The 19,372-nt window shown below is 37.9% G+C and overlaps 1 protein-coding gene across 5 annotated transcripts in view; it reads left to right on the top strand.

Annotated features, from left to right (window-relative positions):
- The window catches only part of NME7 (NME/NM23 family member 7), a 238,215-nt gene that overhangs the window by 47,039 nt on the left and 171,804 nt on the right, over positions 1-19,372 (top strand). For all 5 annotated transcript variants that reach the window (XM_019952750.3, XM_073804666.1, XM_019952751.3 and 2 more), the window contains exons 4-6: positions 7,692-7,802; positions 11,939-11,989; positions 13,289-13,496. In XM_019952750.3, coding sequence (XP_019808309.1) covers positions 7,692-7,802; positions 11,939-11,989; positions 13,289-13,496 — 370 coding nt within the window. The remainder of the gene's footprint in view (positions 1-7,691; positions 7,803-11,938; positions 11,990-13,288; positions 13,497-19,372) is intronic.

Genomic DNA, 19,372 nt, shown 5'->3' on the forward strand with positions numbered 1-19,372 from the left:
TAAGGCTATATGTATAAAAAGCTCCCCAAACTATTTAATTCTATAGGAAAAAATATCTGTCAAACTATATTTTGAGGTTTGCCACCCAAATAATAGCTGGTTATCTACCTAATACCTGAGTCCCCCCATAGTAATATTCTTTCTGTGACTTCTTTACAAGCCCTTTATAATTCTGGAGGTTCTTTGATGCTCAGTGTGGTATTAGTACACAGGTGGTGATGGATCAGTGAGGTGGTGAATGACTCATAAAAAAGGAAAACCAAAGCTTCCCAGGACAACTCTGAACTAGGAAAAAAAAAAAAAGAATGTTAGACAAATAGGAATCTCTTTGTTATGAGATCTACTGATAAAAGTCCATGGGATTAAGGAAACACCAAGCACAGTTCCTTTATTTACAAGTAATAAATATTTATAGCTTAATTTTTGAGCACATGCTATATGCCAACCACTGTGGTAGGCATCTCAGTTCAAGACTACTTGAAGTTTTCATTTAAACTAGCAAAAATAAGTGAATTAGGGAGACAGGGTTAATAGTATGACCCAATCAAAATAAAATAATAATAGCTGTAACAATTATAATTTATATATATATTAATTGATTTGTCTACAGTGAATGTTGTTGATTCCATTTTACAGAGCACAGCCATAGTCACACAACTACAAAGTAAAGGGAAACAAGTAAATCTTGTTGTGTTTGACTTTAAAACTCATTCTCTTTTTATTAAAACCTCTAATTAATATATTGGTAAATACTATTGAATGAACTGATTTAAAAATAGGAGGAACAGAAGAATGTGAAGACAGATTTTAAATATTTGGGCTTTATAAATATAATTAATTAAAATATGTGCAATATTGTATTTTTACTGACTTCAATTGTTTCACCATTTTCTCTTCTGATTCTCTCCTAACTGCAAGTGGGTTAAATCCAACAACCATTTGGGTGATTTAAATAAAATTCTTCAGAATTCAAGAGTTTTAAAAATATATTGTTTCATTTAAATGACCAAAGAAGTAGGCATATGGAGAAAGAAATACGTGCATGTCTATCATGGTCCCATGGAAATAGCTTCTATGTAATAATTATAACTTAACCTAGTTCTCAGTTTTATATAGTGTCAAGGATAATTTATGAACTAATTACATCCCTATTATATTTATCATACTCAACCGTTTTCTTTCTGGAGTAAAGCCTGTACTGAGAGGGAGGAGTAAAGCTGATCTTCATGGTGCCCGTCTGCTAATTTTGAGGCACTTATCAAGATAATTCTATATAATTCAATTTAGCTAACAAACTAGCCTCAGCTTCCTAATTCCCATTAACTGTAGAAATCTGACATTCGATTTACATTTTTATTCTCTTTTTCAAAAATCTCTGTATTGAGGTATAATAGACAAACAAAAAGCTATAAATATTTAATACATACAACTTGGTGGGTTTGGAGCTAAGTGTATACCCATGAAACCATTACCACAATCAAGGGTATAAATTTATCTATTACCTCCAAAATTTTCCTCCCACCCCCTTATTATTTTTTATATTGAGTTTTCTTTTGTGGTAAGGGAACTTAATGAAAGATCTACTCTCTTAGCTAATTTTAATCTATTCTCCTTATAAAGCTCCTCAAATCAAATGGATAAATGTTATCAGTTGTCTATGAGTCATAGTATTTGACTTAAAAACATTTTTAATTTTTTTTCTTTTTTTTTTAGCGTATTCAATTTTAATTTTAGAAGGTAATAAATTGATGCTTTATGGTTTTGCTGTTCAGATGTAAAGACATCATACAGGCTTTTTGTCATCTCTTGGGTTCAGTTAGTCTCCATTCTCCCTTCTGAATATTAACTGATGGAGCACTAACGTAGGCGCCAGAGGCAAATCAAAGTAAAGTGCTGGTTTAGGCTGCCTAGTGTAAGCCAGCTCTGAGAACGGTTGAGCTTTATTCCTACTTCTCCACCCCAGCCCTGCCCTCCTTCCCAGTCTGGACCTTGGGGCCCGTCTGAGGGAGAGAGATACCTTTAGAGCAAACCCTGAGAGCACACTTGCCCATCCAGCATGGGAGACAGAGCACCAGAGAGAGGTAGGTTTCCATGCAGGTGCCGGCCTCTGCCTCTGCTGTGCTAACCAGATGGAAGCAGGAGAAGAACTGTAGACTGTGTCCTGCATGAGGGCTTGCAGGTCTGAGAGAGAAGAGGCAGGGCCGCATACAACCAGAAACCCTTAAATGTGGCCATATGTGGAGGAGCAAATGAAGGGGGTGGAGAGAGGAAGCGCTCTCCTGGGAATGGAGTAGAAGTCACTTTACCCACGAGGAGCAAAGGTACACATGTTCTCATTGTTCCTGGAGTTTTATTTCTTTAAGCCAGTCGGCCTAACAATTTTAAGTAGACCAAGGCTACTTCTCAGGGGAGGAGACCAGACAATTACTGGTATTAGTTCAGTTCTGTTCTCACCTTTGGGAAACTACTCCCTCAATACCAATTACTGTTACTTTACATATCCTCCTAGGTGGTGGTGAGCAGTTGAGTTTTGGCTGCAAAAAGGCACTGAAATGCATTCAAGTAAGACTTTAGTTCAATTACCAAGGCCTTGCTAAAAATTCACACACCCCCTCCCCCCTCCCCAGCCAATCTTTATCTCATCTTTACTTACCTGTGGTCTCATCGTCCAAGATGGCTTACTCATGCAGGCAAAAAACTGAATGTCCAAAACAACAATGAAACTATATAAGTTGGAAGAGAGAACATTGGAGCTAAAGTGTTCTAAAGTCTTTCTAAAGGGTCAAGATATTATACAATTTTAAGAATTTTAAGTTAAATAAGTATGAAAAAGTTTCACAGCTAACCACTAGAAAAATAGTATTTAAACTCCAAAACAATAGAGAGTACAGTAGGCAGAATCATGGCTGCTCAAAGATGTCCATGTTCAAATCTCTGGAACCTATGAATGTGTTACTGTATGGTCAGGCCGTTCAAGACGGCTGTTCTCTTGCTCTCTGTAGATCTCCTGATTGACTAGGCCCTGCTTCCCTCACATGACTATCCAATTCTCTTAATTGTAAGGGCTGTTAATTAGCCCTTGTTAACTGATGAGCCCACCTGAAATCAATTCCCCCCTGAGTAAATGGTAGCCTCCCTCTGTCCTGAGCAGCCAACACTGCTGCTACAGCCTGCCTGCAGTCTGCTGCACACCTTGGGGTGTTGCTCCAGGACCTTGCTTCAGACATGTAAGTTCCTCCATCAATTAAACCATTGAGGTCTCTTTTGCTGCTCTCTGGGCTCTTTCTTCTGTCTCGAGGCTGGGCATCTACAAGGCTTACAGGCCTGCGGGGGCAGCCCAACAGTTACCTTACATGGCAAAGAGACTTTGCAGATTTAAGATTACAGGCCTTGAGATGGGGAAATTATTCTGCATCATTCCTGTGGGTGCGACCTAATCACAGGAGTCCATAAAACCAGAGAACCTTTCTGGCTGCAGAGAAGCAGAGAGATGCCAGTGTGAGAAGCACCCAGTCTCCATTGCTAGATTTGAAGGTGGAAGGAGACCACAGCCAAGGAATGGGTGGCCTTAGCCATCTTTCTCAAGAATGGATTTGATTGATAATGTATTTTTGGTTGATATCTTTTTGTCATTGCTTTACTTTCAGCCTTGTTAAGTTATATTGTAGATATATCTCTTGTAAACAGCATGCAGCTCTTTAAAAAAAAAAAATCAGTCTGGGGCTTCCCTGGTGGTGCAGTGGTTGAGAGGCCACCTGCCATTGCAGGGGACACGGGTTCGTGCCCCGGTCCGGGAAGATCCCACATGCCGCGTAGCGGCTGGGCCTGTGAGCCATGGCCGCTGAGCCTGCGCGTCCGGAGCCTGTGCTCCACGACAGGAGAGGCCGCAACAGTGAGAGTCCCGCGTACGGCAAAAAAAAAAAAAAATCAGTCTGAAAACCTCTAGATTTTCACTGGTGAGACTAGTACATGTACATTTACATATGTTGTATTAGTATTTTTGTACATATTTCGACTATTTTACTGCTTTCCTGCTTTTCTCATTTTTTCTTCTTTCCATTCTTTTGTTGGGGTGTTTTTCCTCTCCAGAGTTTTTTTTCTCTGTAGTCTTTTATTGAAGACATAACAACTTACCACAGTCAGTGCGGCGAGCCGTTTCTGACCGGCAGAATAACGAGCCGCCACACGCAAGATTCTTCTCGTATCACACTTTATTGGAGCACAGCTTGGTTGAAGAAAGATGGAAGGAAGACCCCGCAATCCTATAGCAGTCTGCTTATATAGGGATTAAGAACATGTGTCGCTCTGTGATTGGCTTTCGCCGATGGTGCGATTTGTGAGCCAACATCGGATAGGTCGCTACTTTAAAACCTCATTAGTATACTTAGCGCAAGCGCAGTGGCCACAGGAAGGATGACTCAGCTTATTTCAGCTTCCTGCCGCGTAGCAGTTAGCTGACCGCGCCCTACATCTCCCCCTTTTTTATTTATTAGAACACCAAGCAGAATGTAGCCCGTACAAGTGTTCACCTCATGATGTGCTCACTGTTCGAGGGCAGTTTTCTGTTGGCATGTCTGAGACACCTTCCTGCGTGCAATGCCAACAAGGGCTGCAGGGTGCAAAGGCTGACTCAGAATAATGGCTGATTCCCTATAGAGGTGCAATGGCAACAAGGCCTCTCTGTGCAAGGGCAATCAGGACAATGGATGACTCCCTATAGAGGTGCAATGGCAACAAGGCCTCTCTGTGCAAGGGCAATCATTTCGAATTATTCAGGGCGGAGAGCCAGGCTGCGGGCGAATCTCCTTCATTAATAGCCAGAAGTGCCTGAGTGAGCAGGACCCTATCTCGATGTGCCCTGATGCGCACACGACAGACCAACCAGAGACACAGCATAATCCCAAATACACAGCAGACTCCAAAGATTCCTACCCCCACCCACTCCCCAAAGGAGGAAAAGGCAGAAGAGAGCCAAGAGGCAAAATCTCCAAAGGCAACGGGCTCCAGCCCGGCAGCACTCAGTTGCACAATCTGAATAATCCTTTGTGGAATTCCAACTAATACAAAGCTCAGCATCTTCTCCGAAGTTTTCTTCAACAATTCTCGTCAGTCTTGATGGCACCCAGATCGGATCTTGATCCGACGGTTCACTCCGTGTGTCGAGTTCTGAATCGGTCCTCCATGCAGGGCGCGAAGTTCCCGGGTTTCAGCACCACTTGCGGCGGGCCGTTTCCGACCAGCAGAATAACGAGCCGCCACACGCAAGATTCTTCTCGTATCACACTTTATTGGAGCACAGCTTGGTTGAAGAAAGATGGAAGGAAGACCCCGCAATCCTATAGCAGTCTGCTTATATAGGGATTAAGAACATGTGTCGCTCTGTGATTGGCTTTCGCCGATGGTGCGATTTGTGAGCCAACATCGGATAGGTCGCTACTTTAAAACCTCATTAGTATACTTAGCGCAAGCGCAGTGGCCACAGGAAGGATGACTCAGCTTATTTCAGCTTCCTGCCGCGTAGCAGTTAGCTGACCGCGCCCTACAAGTCAGCTGCTTAAACAATACAAATTTATTATATATCAGAAGTCCAACACAGATTTCGTCAGGTTAAGATCAAGGTGTTGGTAGGGAAGGCTACATTTCTTTGTGGAGGCTTTAGGGGAGAATCCATCTCCCTGCCTGTTCTAGCTCTTGAGGCCTCAAGGAAAGAGAAGCCTGGCTGTCTCAACCGACCCACTAGCCAAATGCAGCAGTATGACCCATCCCAGGTGAAACCACTCCCCAGCCAACCTATATGATCTTGAGAAGTTGTTTGTAGTTTTAAGCCACTACATTTTGGGGTGGTTTGTTATGCAGCAGCAGATAACAGCGGCACTATTAATATATTTTCGTGGCCCTTTACTTTCTTTGTGTGCTATCTTCACTTTTAAATAATACAAATGATTCCTAAAGCCGATCTTATTTTCCCTCCAAAATGCATTTTAACTATTATCTACTGAACAATGAAGCAGTGAAGACATGACAGAGGAACTTGCTTAGAGTAATTAATCACAGTAATCAACGCTCTGTCTCCTGTAGGCACTTAAAGAGAAAATGAAACTGCATTTTTTTTCATATTCCTTCTTGTTCACTGCCGATGTGTTTTATATTTTCTTTAAGAGCTTTGGTTCTTGAAGATGTTTCCAGAGTTTAGCATAAACAATCATGGGTTAGTTTGGCTTTATAATATTTTAAACAATGTGAGCTAAAAAAATGATGAGTTTTAACTATATCTTTGAAGCCATATAAAATGCTAGAAGTGACTCACTTGCTTCAAAATAAAAAGTCCGTTTATTACAAGCCCTATCAGACTAAAATGAACAACTTTTGTTATTTAAAAGTTTTAAAAGCCAGCCATAAGTTATATCCAGTTGTAAGTAAGGATATTTGTATCATTATATCCTTATGTCTCATTGGTGAAAAAAGTCTACTTTGAGAAAGCCTACCAGTCTCCTTTTATGGATTCCTTGAGTTAATGCCAAAGGGTCAGAACAATTGAAAATAAAGGGAAAGTGACAGCAATTTTTTTTTTTTTTTTTTTGCGGTACGCGGGCCTCTCACTGTTGCGGCCTCTCCCGTTGTGGAGCACAGGCTCCGGACACACAGGCTCAGCGGCCATGGCTCACGGGCCCAGCCGCTCCGCGGCATGTGGGATCTTCCCAGACCGGGGCACGAACCCGTGTCCCCTGCATTGGCAGGCGGACTCTCAACCACTGTGCCACCAGGGAAGCCCAACAGCAATTTTTTATCTTATTTTGTGTGCCAGATAAACTGAATTACTCCAACTAATCTGATTTTACCTTGCGTTTGCAAATGTTAGTCTTGAGGATTTGTGATTATGTTCCCTTTTGCTAATATTAATAGCAACATTATTTGTGGTGTGGTGTGGAAGGAGCACAGACCCAAGAGTCGTGTGAGCTGGGTGTTCCGTCCTGAGGAGGCCACAGACCAGCTGTGTGATCTTTGGAGGGTTACCTCTCTGGGCCTTGTTAGTTTCCTTGTTAGTAAAATGAGGAAATTCAGGTGATCTCCATCTCTAAAAATCCATTAATTCTGTGGCTTCAGAGGGGAGAACGCATAGCTCTGATGTATCCTCTAAGAGGAAAGTGTGATTTTAAAAGTTAGCAGGGTGTTCGCTAGCCATATACATCTTCAGGTAAGAGATATTTAGTTCTTTTTATATCATTCATGCTATGAATAAAGTGTTAATAGAAGAATTTATATTATTTCCAAATCAGTGCTGAACTGACTGCATGGCATACACATGTTAAAGTCTAAGAGACTGAAAGTCAAGCTGATATGTTTAATGCAACTCTTTAGAGAATTGTTGTCTTTTATAAAGCATATGGTAAGAAATAGAAATCTTAAACACCTGTGTTTTATAACGTGGACATATTTAAAATGAGTCTTAACTTTTTTTCCCTCTAAACTTTTATTATTTTTCTAGATTGGGTACCTAATTTTTATTTCCTTGTGAAAAAATAGTAAACTTCCATTGTATAAGTTTTTATGAGGCCATTAATACACTTGTATTTATAATTCACTTTGATGTTTGATCTAGGATTTTTAAGGAAATTATCACTGCTTGGGAATTATAAGTAAAAACTGCCAAACTATTTTTATCTTTAAATTTATTCTTTATTTCTTTATAGAACATTAGCCCTGATTAAACCAGATGCAGTATCAAAAGCGGGAGAAATAATTGAAATAATAAGCAAAGCTGGATTTACTCTAACCAAACTCAAAATGATGACACTTTCAAGGTAAATTTTTTGAGCATTTTCAGTTATGTAATGTCTGGTTCCTTTTTTCAAAAAAAAATCATCTATCTTTCATGTCTTTGTTTAAAAACTTCTGGGCTTCCCTGGTGGCGCAGTGGTTGGGAGTCCGCCTGCCGATGCAGGGGACACGGGTTTGTGCCCCGGTCCAGGAGGATCCCACATGCCGTGGAGCGGCTGGGCCCGTGAGCCATGGCCGCTGAGCCTGCGCGTCCGGAGCCTGTGCTCCGCAACGGGAGAAAAAACTTCCACAGAATGACAAAGAATAGTATAGTAGGAAATGGAAGACAACAGGTAATCAGATGCATAAAGGATGATTGAACTCTAAGCAAATAGGAGTTGTCAGGTTATACTATTAACTATTTATTAGACATGAACTCTTCATTGTCTTTCATAACCCCATCTGCTTTTATAACACCAGTGTTTCATAGTTGTAATCTCTTCTTTTATACAATGTAACACATTGTATAAAAATTATAGAAGAAATGAATATTAGATTATTTCTATTTGACAAGGGAATGTTACTGTTGAGATTTTCAAAAGTCATGTGTTTGGAAATGTTTTATTTCCTTCCAATATATATTGGCAGATATACCTATTTACTGCTCTGAAAAGCAAGCCATTCTATCTGACCAGATATTTTCTAAGTTATTTAATGAAAGTAAGACTTAGTGTTGCGGGCTTCCCTGGTGGCGCAGTGGTTGAGAGTCCGCCTGGCAATGCGGGGGACACGGGTTCGTGACCCCGTCCAGGAAGATCCCACATGCCATGGAGCGGCTAGGCCTGTGAGCCATGGCTGCTGAGCCTGCGCGTCTGGAACCTGTGCTCCGCAACGGGAGAGGCCACAACAGTGAGAGGCCCGCGTGCTGCAAAAAAAAAAAAAAGACTTAGTGTTAGGTAGAGACATTCATGTAGCTGTTAGGCAGGGCTTGACCCAGCAGTTTTCTTAGGTTACTTCACTGATTTGTGTGTGTTTGTTTGCTTAGGTGTCTTCTCACTGATGTTCCTGGCTCTTTATCCCATGGAACGGTTGCTTTTTTGTCTCTGTGAGAACAGGGACAATGGAGAGCAGTAGATAGTGTAGCTTTGATAAGTCTGAGCCCTAGAAACCTTAACAAAACATCCTCATTTTTACCCCAGTAATGACAATTTGAAATTTTCCCCTATGTAAGATCTCCCAGTTTACATATATTCTAGAAAGGCAGGCGTCTTCTATTTCAGAGCACAGAGTCTAGAGCCAGATTGCTTGTAACTGCACCGCTTAGTAGGTTGTGACTCTGAACAGCTTACCTCTGTGCTTCAGTTTCTTCATCTGCAAAATGGAGGTTATAACATCACCTGTATCATAAAGTTGTTATGAGGGTTATGTGAGTTTAATAAAAGTAAAATGCTTTGAAAAACCGTGGCACATAGTAGGTGTATATAGGTGTTAGCTCTTAGTGGTAGTAGTGTGGTACTAGTGATATCACTATTATTTAGTAGAAGCCGAGGTCATGATCCTTTATGAGCATAGTTATATTTGTCCCATTTCTGTCTGTATTGAGAATGCTTGCCCTCACAGCAGGCTATGGGACTGACTTCTGGAGAGATGACTTTGAATAGTTTCAGTGAGATTAAAACTTTTTTATGTCTCTGTACTTCCAGTGTTTGATAATTTGGTGTCAAACTTTCCACAATAAAGCTACCCAAGAAAACTTAACAGCTTTTTAAATTGTTTATAGCACCTTATACATCTCTATTAATATTACTGTCAAGTCTTGGATTTTACCCAACTTAAAATCTAATAAGTTAGTCTGTTACTCTCTCAGGGATGCTAGCAGAAGACTTGAAACTTCTGAGTCAGAGACAGAGGGCTTGAGTATGGTCAGTATGCAGCATGAACATCATGTTTCTGTTGGTTCCCTTTGCTTTCATGTCTTGTGGGAATAATATGATATGGGCCCGGGTGGATGTCATACACACAGTTGATTGCATCACCTCTGAGGAGCATTGAACTTAGGTTACCCACTGTTTCATTAACGAGCGGTAAACAAGCCTTCTGTTTGTACTGAAGAGGCATGACCTCACCCCTCAAAGTTGCTCATTATAAACATAACTCCAAGAAATGGCTAGGATAAACAGTAGCTGGGGCCTTGCATTCTTGGCCTACCCAATAAGACACGTTAGGAGTGTCAGAGACCCATGGAGGAGTATCTCCCAATGCTTAAAACTTTTCTAAACTTATTTGCTCAAATGTCAGTTCCTCCCTCATGACAGTATCTGAAAGGCAGAAGCTGAGTTCCATCTAACTGTACTTCTAGTTCTTGGATCAGTGCCTGATTCAAAGCAGGCACTAAGTAAGTATTTCGTAAAAGAATTAATAGATCTTTGTGACAATGGTGAGTTTCTTTATAAAAACAAAACAAAACATAACAAAATAACAGCAAAAAGACTTCTCTAGGTGGTGATGCACTTGTTAATCCTTCTCTCCATCTAAACTTTTTAAGGGAGGAATTAAATAAGAACGATGAGAAAAAAACTCATGAACTCTCATCTTGGTTTCAGTTATAGATTTTCAGTGGAAATAACTATGGGGTCGGTGACATATTAGAAGAAAGCAATAAGATACTTTCAGTAATTAATATTTTTCTTTTCACTGATATTAAACATGATGATTTTTCTTAGTTCGGTTGTGTTAAAGTTTAGAATTGGTCATGTTAGTAGTCTTGCTGCTCACTCTTCTAAAATACTCCCCACTTGAGGATTTTTAGATGCTCAGTTTTACCTCATTTTAGGCTGCAATACAGAATATCCATATCATTTTTAGGAATTCTTTTCCTTACCCTCTAGAATTTTTTTTTTTTTTCTGAAGTTGGTAATAGTAAGGTCATAAGCAATCAGAGATTTGGGTTCAAATCTCCCTGTCCTTCTTCCCTTACCAGCACTTTGACCCGGACAAGTTATGTAATCATGCTGAACTTCATTATTTTCAAATGTAAAATGAAGATGATCATACCTATTTCAATATATTGTTATGAGGAATAATAACATTTAATGTTGGGCATATAATTCCCTCTAGAAAAATGAGTTTTCTTCCCCTTCCATTTCTTGGGATGAATTTCATTTTCTGTACTTGCATAGTATACTTTCATAATCTTTTCACGGCCAAAGAGAATATTTTAGTACACTTGGTTTGAATAAAAGTATATCCTGATATAGCTTATTAAGTAAATTCATTTTGTAATGGGCCTATAAGATCTTAAAGCATTGCATACTAAATTACCAAGCCTGAAAGGTTAATCTTTTGTTAGGGGATACTTTAATTTGCTATTTTAAAAAGTTGATGTTGACATATATTTGTCATATACTATGAATTAAGTTTAAAGCCTTTGAGAAAACTGTACAAGTTTGAGACACTTGGTTTGATTAACCGAAAAGTCTAAATAACTTTTAAAATCAGTGTAAAAGTCTGTTATCCTTTCATTGTCTCTATAGGTGTGGGACTATAAATTTAAAAGTAAATCCCGATTGCCCTTAATAAATTCAGGTTTCTGAATATCTCCATATTATCCATTTTTTGGGGGGAATGTAAGTTCAAGGATTCGTTTTTAATACATTAAAAACCAATAAGAATACATTGATATGCATAATTTGTCAAGCAGTTTTTAAAAACACAAGTATATAGTCTTTCTTTTAGGGCGATCTAAGGAAGAAAACTATAACTATTAAAGTAAAATTCTAGCCTAACCTCTCAGGTTTAAAGCCTGTAGAAGGAGGTAACAAATTTTGAATTTGAAGATGGCTTTGCATTTTTTGATGTAACTTATTTGAACTTTAAAGAACAAATAATTTTTATTGGTCATATGTTAAACTTTGGCTTTAGAATGTTAAAGATGCTAGTGAAAAGGAAGATTGTAGATTTGAACATGAGTAATAAAGTATATATTGCCTCTTTTGTTCATTTTAATTTTACATCTTAGCATAGATATCCAAAAATTTGAAAAGAGGGGAGATTTGAGCAGAATATTTGGTGAAAAGTCCTTAACTCACATATGGGTCACATAGAGAATTTCATTATTTTATTAATGTAAGTTAAAATAATTTCCTTACATAATTCTTAACTATTGTCATTTTGATTATAGGAAAGAAGCAACAGATTTTCATATAGATCATCAGTCAAAGCCCTTTTTAAAGTAGGTACTGAAATTGGGGGTCGTGGGATATAATGGAGGATATCGTGGAAAACGAAAGTTATAATTTTACAATTCAAAAATTTGTTACATGAGAATAATTTGTCAAAAAGTCCTTAGCAACATCTTGCAACTGCAGAGAGCATTTTTTCTAAGAATTGTTTTTTTCTCTCCTTTTATTAGTTGAAAATTCTCTTGTCATTAAATAAACATATTAAACTTTAATCAGAAGCAAATAAAATGTTTAAATCATAAGGAGCATAGCTTTCTTTTTAGATTTCAGTAGATTAAAAATAGATAATTACATTTTATGTTGAATATCTATTTGTTGTGTTTTAAACTCTTATTTTAGCATTCTCAATGTATATAAAACATTGTTCAAAGAACCTTTGTATGTTAACTAAGTTGTTTGATATACGTTTTGTTCTTTGAAATATAGCAACAAATATGTTAGAAACAAACTATGTTCTAAATATTTGGGTTGTATTTAAAGTTAAGTGAATATTGTGCACCTCATATTGCTATTGACAAAGGAGGAATACTTACTTTTCTAATAAAGAAGGATTAGCCAAGCTGCTGCAATAGAAATGCTATTTGGTGTCCTGTACAGAATAGTGCCTTATTAAAGAAAATTTTTACGTAAGAAAATCATTATGGTATAGATTATTTTAAACCAAGCATTATAAAAATGTTCTCAAACCTTGTGTAGAATAGGCATCTACAATTGTCTTGGAAATTATTCTTTGTTATAGTCTTTGTATGTGTTTATAGTATTACAGCTTCTAGTGGAATGTCTTATATGTCACTAGACCAACTCAATGCTTATTGACTGAAAATTCGTTGTCATTCTTTGAATTCTAATAGATCTACACAAAAACAATTAATTCTTACTGCAAATATATTACAATACATCACTCATCACTTTCTCTACTGCGATTTCATTTGACTGCAATGGTAAACCATGTGAAAATAAAAAGATTCTTCTGTACCTTTCAGAGCAATGTAGAAAGCATAGATCAAAAATATGCATTTTAAGTCAATGAAGTAGTCTTAGTTCAATGAAAGATTGATTTTTCTGCTAATAGTAATTGACAACACTAGTGATTTGTAGACACTCGGGCCACTGTAAGGCACTCAATTTATGAAAATTTTGTCTTGCCCATGTAAAATTCGCTATGTCCAGTAGTTCTGAGATCATGAGTATGTGTTGAAATACTCAAATTGTAATATACCCTTGTTGTTAAGAGAGGTACCTAGGTTGATAGAAAAATGAAGCAAATCAATCTTTCACCTGTTTCACAGTGAGCTGATCCAGTTTATCACCAGTGGTCCTATAATTGCCATGGAGATTTTAAGAGATGATGCTATATGTGAATGGAAAAGACTTCTTGGACCTGCCAACTCTGGACTGGCACGTACAGATGCTCCTGGAAGCATTAGAGCCCTCTTTGGAACAGATGGCATAAGAAATGCAGCTCATGGCCCTGATTCTTTTGCTTGTGCTGCCAGAGTAAGGTGTTTTTAAACTACTTCAATTCTGTTTTGGTTTTGTTAAATGTTTGATGTCAGAGTAAAGCATTTTGTCACTGCTGACTTAGGGTGGATTTATACAGTGGTGTAGCAGTAGAGAAAACCTTTGACCTTTTGCCTAGGATTAACAGTGTTTCAGTGATACATCTCCTTTGAGAACTGGTAACCTGGTCATGGTCAGGATAAGTTTTCTCCAATTGAAATACTTATTGTCCCATTTTGTTCCAAAGACTTAAATTACTGAGGCTTATCAGTGCATGACTTCTTCATCTAAGAATACCAGTTTATGGAAAGTGAATATTCAAAAAGAAGACATCATTTCATACATTCTTTCTTTGACTCAGACTTGACACCATATATTCAAGCTTAACATCCTTTTCTTTTCCTGTATATAGCTAGTGTTTATGAAAAAGTTTTCCTACTCCTTATTTTAAATCCATATAAATAAGGTATTATTACACTGGGTTTATACTGATGTTGAATTAATGAAGTGCAGGTTAATTCTTAGCATTGTGAGAAGTTTCTTAGCTAATTTAAGATGGTTTTTAGTCTGGTCATATTTTTAATGGAATAATATTAGAGTTTTATGATACAGTTGACCCTTGAACAACGTGGGGGTTAGGGATTCCAAACCACTGCGCAGTCGAAAATCTGCCTGTAATTTATAGTACTCCCTCCGCAGCCACATTTCCTCCCTATCCAAGTTTCCTTGGCATCCAATCACAGATCATGTAGTACTGTAGTATTTACTGTTGAAAAAAATCTGCATATAAGTGGACCAGTGAACTGTTCAAACTTGTGTTGTTCAAGGGTCAACTGCTAGTTGATATATATATTTTCTTCTCCTTTCAACTCTGTCAATAAATCCTTTTGGTCTTTCTTTCAAATTAGACCTTGAGTTTGATCACTGTGGTCTAAATCACTGTTATATTTTATCGACTATTGCAAACAGCTTCCTAATTCTTCTTTACCTTCTTCTCTTACACTCAATTTATGAAAAATTTACCTTTCCCAAGTAAAATTAACTATATCCAAGTGATCTTTTAAAAATAAATCAGATTAACAATTCAACTATTAAACTCTAGTGAACTTTTGTCTCTTATAAAATCTAAGTATCATAGCATGCAAAGCTCTACCTGATCTGGTCCCTGTCAACTTCTATAACATCATCTACAACCAGTCTTTCCCTTAGTCACTCTGTCTCAGGTATTCTGACCGTCTTGCTAATTTTAGAATAGCATATTGCTGCCTGGCTTATTTAGTTAACAGCAAAGAATAAGCTGATGAGGTCACAAGTAATCAGGGAGATATCACATGGTTTGAAGACCACGATAGCACAAGACTTTTGTCGTCTTCTCTGAGGAAAGTGGAGAGCTGTTGCAGGGATTTGAACAGAGGACTGACAAGCTTGACTTGCCATTTAAAAAAGATTGCTCTGGCTGCTGCAATGAGAATAGACTGTAGAGGGCAAGAGTAGCAACAGGAGCCCAGTTAAGAGGATGTTGCAAATAATTCAGAGAGGTGATGGCTTGGACCAGGGTAGTAGCAATGAGTGGAGTGCTTAGATGTATTTAAAAATATAGTTTAGTGGTTGAAGGTCAAATGATCAAAATTTCCTTCCAGATTGAATGTAGAGTATGAGAAAAAGAGAGATGTCTAGGATTACTCCAAAGTTCTTGGACTGACCAACTGAAAGGATAACATTGAAATAAACTTTGGTTTATTGAAATAAACTGAAATAAGGAAGGCTATGGCTAGAGTCAGTATGGATGGAAAATAAGAGGTTACACTTTGGACACTGAAAACTTAACATGTATGTTAGTTATCCAAGTAGAGAGATTGAAGAAAAAACTGAATATGTGAGTTTGGGGGAGAGATCTGGAAACCGCGTGAAACTGGTTGAGATTACCAAGGAGAGTGTAGCTAGAGAAGGAAAGAGAACAGAGTTGGAACCTTTATGCGCTGGTAAAGGGTTAAAGAGGAGAAAGAAGCAAAGGAGGTAAAGGAGGAGCCTTTAGTGAGGTAGAAGGAAAAAATTCAGAGATAGTTGTGTCCTGGAGCCAAGTGAAGAAAATATTCTATGAGGAGAGAATGATCATTAGTGTCAAATGAAGCAGATGTATCAAGTAAGAAGGGGACTGGGAATTGAAAATTAGATTTTGCAATGCAGAGGTCATTGGTAAACTTGGTAAGATCAATGTTGATGGAGAGTTGGAGGCAAAGCCCTGCTTGGAGTGGATTTAAAAGAAAATTGGAGGACAGGAATTCTAGACAGTGAATCTAGACAACTCTTTTGGGGCAGTTTTTGCTGCAGAGGTGAGCAGAGAAATGAGGTGGTAGCTATGAGGAAAAGCAGGGTCAAATTTTTTTTTAAGATGAGAATTACAGATGTGCAAAATTAATGATTGGGGAAAAGGGGGAAACTTACTGTAGCAATGTCATTGATTAGGTGAGAGGGAAGGGAAATTAGAGACCAGATTGACTGCACAGTGGTGCGTAGGTACTTGTCTTTAGCAGCAAATGGGAAGGCAGAGTATGTGGGTTTTGATGCTGATACTTATTGCCTCAGTTTTCTCAATAGGAAAGTAGGAAGCAAGGTCAAAAACAGCTAAAAGTGAGGATGAGAGAGACGGTATTGGTTGGTTAAAAAAGAGAGGATGTGAAATAATCATCTGAAAGACTAGGCAAAGGAAGAGATTAGGGAAATATAGTATGATGGCTGTACTGAATGAATGGCTCACCTGAAGTTCATGGTCATGAACTATGAGTGTGGATGTTCTCCAGCCATGTTCAGTTGCATGAGTGTAGGTGCAGAGTAGGTGAAGGGTTGCTTTAGCCATGGCTGTGGTTTTGTGAAGCAAGTATGATAGGAGGGTTGTGGTTGTCAAAGGTATATGCAAGAGTGATTATAGTCCCTGACCTTTGATCTTATTTGTAGACATTTACTATAAATGTAGTATTATTTTCAATTGTTAAATGCCAATCAGATATTGTAAGATATTATAAAAATGATGACATAAATAATTAATGAAGGAAATTATTGGGGGCTGAACTGAAAAGTCATTGATACGTTCCTCCTATTTCCCCCATGAGCATCTCACCCCATCCCTTTCTCTGTTCTTGATTTTCACCAGTTCATTTAATAAATTTGAGCACAAATGTACCCGTCAGATTTTAGATAACTTAGGCTCTGTATGTATTTATACATTAGACGATTCCACCAAGGAGTTCCATGAGGGCAGGGTTTTTTTTTTTCTGTTTTGTTTTGATTATTAGAATCTGCCTGCTACATAATAAATGCTCAGTAAATACTTATCAGGAGAATTCATTCATCCAATAAATTGGTCATTAAGCTCCCTAGCTACTTCACGTTAGTGAAAAATATTTTTTCAAAGTCTTTTTTTTTTAAGAAAAACTTTTGATATAATATAAATAAAATGGGAAAAGTGTCAGCATATCACTTTGGTATTTTTCTCGAGATGCTTTACCTTACAGATGTTCTTTGCCTTTTACCATAACATGAACCTTGACTCTAAGTCCAGCTATACCGTATCTTTATCGGATAGTGATATAGGTTGTACATTTATTTCAATAATACTTTGATGCTGAAAATAAGTGGATTTAGAAATGCAAGGGAAGTTTTATACATTAACATGGTAAAGCTAGACTCATCTTAAGTATATATATTTGTGTGTTTTGATGCATGCACATACGTAATGCATGTGCTAAGCTTGGTAGAAAAATTCCTACCTGCAGATACAGTTTGCAGAATGACCTTTCCCGCCGTTTTTTTTGTAGTGGAGAACCTTCTACAACTTTAGCTACCATAATCCTTCCTTCAAAGAAGTGTCTTAAGCATATTTGTTTCTATTTTGTGCACTTAAATTTTCTCAGCTATTTCTGACGTTCATCTCAGAAATACCCCATTATTTGTATGAACCCGTTAGGTTATACATATTCTTGATGTTTGTCTTGGGAAGAGTGAGTATTGTGGACGTTATGTTAGCTGACCAGCTATCAAGGAGAAATACTGCAGCTGGAACATGTAGCATACATGAGGAAGCAAGGACCATATTGACAAAAGATTGAAAAACACTATACAAGCAGTCCCAAATCACCTCTTTTTGACCTTGAATTCCTATTAGTTACTGTGTAATCTTTTTTTTCCTTCTTTCCCAGATTTCACCAAAGCCTAGACTATACTCACTGTTTGCAGTTGCCTTTGACTACATTGAGAGCAGTCATTACAATTTGGCTTCATCCTTTCATTCCACTGAAATCATTTTGACTAAGATAACCTATGTCCTCTTAATTAAAAAATCCAAGAAAAAATTATCATTTCTTATTTTACTATATCTACTGTGCTTTACTGCAACATTTAACAGGTTTGCACACTTTCTCCTTTTTGAAATATTCCACAATATTTTAATTCTGTGATATCTCACTATCCTTTTTTGTTTTATATTTAGCAGATCACAATCTATGTCTTATTTTTTTATTTTTATTATTTTTATTTTACATCTTTATTGGAATGTAATTGCTTTACAATGGTGTATTAGTTTCTGCTTTATAACAAAGTGAATCAATTATACATATATTCCCATATCTCTTCCCTCTTGCATCTCCCTCCCTCCCACCCTCCCTATCCCACCCCTCTAGGTGGTCACAAAGCACTGAGCTGATCTCCCTGTGCTACGCTGCTGCTTCGCACTAGCTATCTATTTTACGTTTGGTAGTGTATATATGTCCATGCCACTCTCTCACTTTGTCACAGCTTACCCTTCCCCCTCCCCATATCCTCAAGTCCATTCTCTAGTAGGTCTGTGTCTTTATAGCTGTCTTACCCCTAGGTTCTTCATGACATTTTTTTTTCTTAAATTCCATATATATGTGTTAGCATATGGTATTTGTCTTTCTCTTTCTGACTTACTTCGCTCTGTATGACAGACTCTAGGTCCATCCACCTCATTACAAATAGCTCAATTTCATTTCTTTTTATGGCTGAGTAATATTCCATTGTATATATCTGCCACGTCTTCTTTATCCATTCATCCGATGATGGGCACTTAGGTTGTTTCCATCTCCGGGCTATTGTAAATAGAGCTGCAATGAACATTTTGGTACATGACTCTTTTTGAATTTTGGTTTTCTCAGGGTATATGCCCAGTAGTGGGATTGCTGGGTCATATGGTAGTTCTATTTGCAGTTTTTTAAGGAACCTCCATACCGTTCTCCATAGTGGCTGTACCAATTCACATTCCCACCAGCCGTGCAAGAGTGTTCCCTTTTCTCCACAACCTCTCCAGCATTTATTGTTTCTAGATTTTTTGACGATGGCTATTCTGACTGGTGTGAGTTGATATCTCATTGTAGTTTTGATCTGCATTTCTCTAATGATTAATGATGTTGAACATTCTTTCATGTGTTTGTTGGCAGTCTGTATATCTTCTTTGGAGAAATGTCTATTTAGGTCTTCTGCCCATTTTTGGATTGGGTTGTTTGTTTTTTTGATATTGAGCTGCATGAGGTGCTTGTAAATTTTGGAGATTAATCCTTTGTCAGTTGATTCATTTGCAAATATTTGCTCCCATTCTGAGGGTTGTCTTTTCATCTTATTTATGGTTTCTCTAGGAGGTGGGTCAAAAAGGATCTTGCTGTGATTTATGTCATAGAGTGTTCTGCCTATGTTTTCCTCTAAGAGTTTGATAGTTTCTGGCCTTACATATAGGACTTTAATCCATTTTGAGCTTATTTTTGTGTATGGTGTTAGGGAGTGATCTAATCTCATACTTTTACATGTACCTGTCCAGTTTTCCCAGCACCACTTATTGAAGAGGCTGTCCTTTCTCCACTGTA

This window comes from Tursiops truncatus, chromosome 1 (genome assembly GCF_011762595.2).
Source record: "Tursiops truncatus isolate mTurTru1 chromosome 1, mTurTru1.mat.Y, whole genome shotgun sequence".
Classification (NCBI taxonomy): Eukaryota; Metazoa; Chordata; class Mammalia; order Artiodactyla; family Delphinidae; genus Tursiops; species Tursiops truncatus.